Source organism: Dipteris shenzhenensis, chromosome 7 (genome assembly GCF_047967505.1).
Source record: "Dipteris shenzhenensis isolate YYH24624 ecotype China chromosome 7, Dip_SZ_1.0, whole genome shotgun sequence".
NCBI lineage: Eukaryota > Viridiplantae > Streptophyta > Polypodiopsida > Gleicheniales > Dipteridaceae > Dipteris > Dipteris shenzhenensis.
In genome coordinates, this window is record NC_141602.1 from 37,925,035 (window position 1) to 37,928,581 (window position 3,547).

General features: G+C 44.0%; 1 protein-coding gene across 1 annotated transcript; it reads left to right on the forward strand.

Annotated features, from left to right (window-relative positions):
* Window positions 1-245: 245 nt before the first annotated feature.
* Window positions 246-2,220, forward strand: LOC147900311 (uncharacterized). Its single transcript, XM_087376520.1, has 5 exons — window positions 246-717; window positions 950-1,211; window positions 1,409-1,613; window positions 1,699-1,901; window positions 2,011-2,220. Exons 1-5 carry the CDS (start codon window positions 266-268, stop codon window positions 2,218-2,220), a joined length of 1,332 nt encoding a protein of 443 aa, XP_087232646.1. The 5' UTR covers window positions 246-265.
* The last annotated feature ends 1,327 nt before the right edge of the window (window positions 2,221-3,547 follow it).

A 3,547-nucleotide genomic window follows, 5' to 3' on the forward strand; every position in this document is an offset into this window, starting at 1 on the left:
TTTGGTTTTTCGTTCTAACCAGGTTTCAAATTCAATTTCGTGTGCGTGTGAAGAGGGGCTAATTTAGGCTCTAATTTGCCCTGCGTGAACAACCGTTGAACCATTTTATATCACTTCAAGACTCATCGCACCCGTGCCAGCTGTTGATGCCACATGGCTGTTCTCATCTGTAGCAGACTATGACGAGAGGAAAAGTATCTAAGCACTCGAAGGTTGCATTGCATCATTTCGTTGCCAATTCTTGTTTCACTTCGCACCTCTCCTCATGGCTCACACCCTCCCTAATTGCTTCCATCCTCGTCACCTCCCCTCCTTTTCCTTCCAGCATCAACCCAACCTCTCAATCCAATCACCTCCCAGACCGCTTGCTTCTTCTCCATTTGGCCAACTTAACTCATTAGTCTGTCGCTCGTGCCATCCACCTGCTTTTGTTTGTGCGCCCTTTACATCAATCTTTAGGTCTCACTCTTTTAAGTCCGTAGTAGACGAGTCTCTCAGTGGTAGCACTTTCCGACTTCATCGTCCATCTAAGCACTGCCTACTCCCGTATAACCACGCCTTGCGACCACTTTTATGTTCAGTTGATGATGCCCCCTATCCTAATGACCAGAATTTGAATCACAGATCCGATCAACAGCAAAACCTCCTTGGAAACCATGATATCGTTGCTGTAACGGCCCCAGCTTCTGCAGAACAAAAGTTTTATGACTATGTAAGGTAGGTATGGCAGCACAAAACGATACACCACCAAGTTCAGTACTCCCAATATGAAATTTTAAATCTTACGAGAGGCTCGCTTCATGCTTTCCGTGGTGTTCCAACCATACAAACATCATTTGAAAATACCGCACTGATCAAATTTCAATCGAACATGCCAGACGCACATCTTAACGAGGTCTTTTTCGTCAAGGAATATAAAAAATAATGTGGTTGCACCGAGTAAGTGCAGGTTTACTATAGGCATTATGGAGATGAGTCGTTTGCAGAACTTCCTTCCTTCTATGTTTCTGGTGTTTTTGGGAAGCTGGATGGCTGCCGGGCGAACTATAGGTGTATTGATGAGATCATCCGTATGGATCACTGCGTCTTGCTCCGCGCTAATTACCGTAGCGTCGATGCTAGCAAACGACATATTCGACTATAGATCTAGAACCGATAGGTTAAATGGAAAAAGAACGCCTCTACTTAGAGGACAAATCCAACCCGACGATGTAAGTTCCTCCAATATTGTAAAGTATTGAATAGTTTCTGGCCCCTGCATCACTCTGAGACGACCGTTATTTATCTCTTTTGTATCGTGTCATAGACACAGTTTCTATCGAATCTCTTGTATGCAAAATTCAATGTGAATTAGAGCCAGTTTTGTTGATCAAGAGCGCCAACACTTTTCTAGGCACTTCTCATGCAGGTCGAACTTGTTGCTGGCTGCCTTTATGGTGCAGTAGTAATTGGGTTATGCTACCTGGAGCCTTTGAATCTTAGGATTTTGGTGGGAGGGGCTGCGGTTGCAAGCTACATCTACACGCCTTTCTTCAAAAAGCTCACGGTGGTAAAGAATGTGGTCGTGTCCGGGGTGATCACTTCTGCAATTCTGGTTGGAGCTATGGCCATAGGTAATGAATCCATATTAAGTTGCAATTCATTCTAGGTTCTGTAAGACTGCATGATCAACGTTGTGACACCTTCTCGAAATTGCAGGCGGCAAAGAGCGCCTTGGAAACCCCACCATTGCTGTAGCTCTCTTTTTCTTCCTGTGCATTCTCAGTCGTGAAATCCTCATTGACGTGGAGGATATGGTGGGAGACAAGGCGGCTGGAGTGAAAACATTGGCACTTCACTTCGGAGGAAAAATTGGAGTGTTGACTGCTAGTGTATGTCTAGCGGTGGCAAATGCGTTGCTGGTAAGAACACACCAATGATCATCGACCGAACGACTATGTTTGTCGGTCTCCGAAAATTAGGACGTTACCGATCTATCTAATGTGTAGTTCGAGTTCATGTTTTGTGCAGATCGGCTTTCTTGGTGTCAGAGCGAATGCGTACGCCACGGCCGGGACTTTGAGTCTGCTACCACTTCACGCCAAAGTCTTGCAGCTTTGGAAGAAGAGCGTGGGCATATATGATGACACTACAGACACAATGAAATCTATAAAGCACATCGTTGAACAGTCAATGATTCACATAGGCCTGGGAGTGCTTCTTCTAGCAACCGCAGCATAGTCTAATTCTACAAAGAATAGAGATACGTTTGGATTGGTTTGTGTTGTAACTCAGGGCGAACCTTGTATACTCCCACAACAAGACAAAGCACCCATAGACGTGCGCACAGATGCATTTCATGAACTAAATAAAAAACTTACGGGCGCGTTTATTTGCGCGTCTATTTGCGCATCAGGAGACCCGCATCTAATTGCGCATCTATATATCAGACTTATGCGCGTATAGACGCGCACACACGCGTAAATAGACGCGCTTATTAACGCTTTCATAGACGCACGTATAGACGCAAGTCGAACAGACAGACGCGAATATAAACGCATTTTTAAAGGCACTGATAGATGCACATTTTTAAAGGCACTGCATTTTTAAAGGCACTGATAGACGTATGTTGTGTACGCTATATAGTTACAAGAATCCCATATCCACATTTTGTAATTCAATTCTTACAGCCAACCGCATTTTAATTACAATTCCAAATAAAATATTACAACTCCAAAACGCAATAAAATTGAAAGCTCAAAAAGTGCTTGTATATACATATAGCACGAAGCTAAGCCACGTCATGTGGCTCCAAGTACAAAAAATAAGGAAGCTAAGCCATGTCATGTGGCTTCAAGTACAAAAAATAAGAGGAGTCTATATACAAGAGGCACGAAGCCAAGCCAATGGCTTTAAGTACAAAAAAGAATAGTAGCACTACTTCTACGACTAATCCTCGCTGCCTTCCACGCTCCCTTCTGCACTGCCTTCTGCGCTCCCTTCTACACCTCCTTCCTCGTCTTCCTCGTCGTCTTGTGCAGGGGCGGCCTGTAAACAAGGGACAACATATATCAATGTATGAAAAATCAAATCTTTACTTATAATTTTGGCATTATTTAATTACTTTCAAATACCTGGGGGGCCTGTCCAGTAGCTCGGGTATACTGCTCCTCAGTAATCAACCCGTCATCATAGAAGTGCCTCCATGTATCTCCTCTGCGATGGTGGCGGTGGTAGGCTGTCTCCACTAGAGTAGGGTATCTGCCCACGATCTCAAGCTGCATGACCGCGATACACTTTGTGGAGGGATTAGTACAAAGAAACAACCAACCTCCTAATAAACTACATAAGCAATATAACACTACAAGGCATAGGCCATTTTCCGACGGAAATACCGACGCTTTTTACATTAAAAATTTTTTTTTTCACGGGCGCAAAGGTCGCTATAAAAGTCGTTAAAATCGTCGGAAAAGGAGCGTCGCTATAAACCGTCGCTATATAGCGACGCTGTTAATCGTCGCTATATAGCGACGATGTAAACGTCGCTATATAGCGACGATATAAACGT

What these genes read in the sequence shown, in the direction of transcription:
- LOC147900311 (XM_087376520.1), top strand. Translation starts at nt 266, where the DNA reads ATGGCTCACACCCTCCCTAATTGCTTCCATCCTCGTCACCTCCCCTCC. An exon ending in AAGTTTTATGACTATGTAAG is followed by an intron (nt 718 to 949) that starts GTAGGTATGGCA and finishes GAGTAAGTGCAG; the next exon opens with GTTTACTATAGGCATTATGG. An exon ending in CGGTGGCAAATGCGTTGCTG is followed by an intron (nt 1,902 to 2,010) that starts GTAAGAACACAC and finishes TGTTTTGTGCAG; the next exon opens with ATCGGCTTTCTTGGTGTCAG.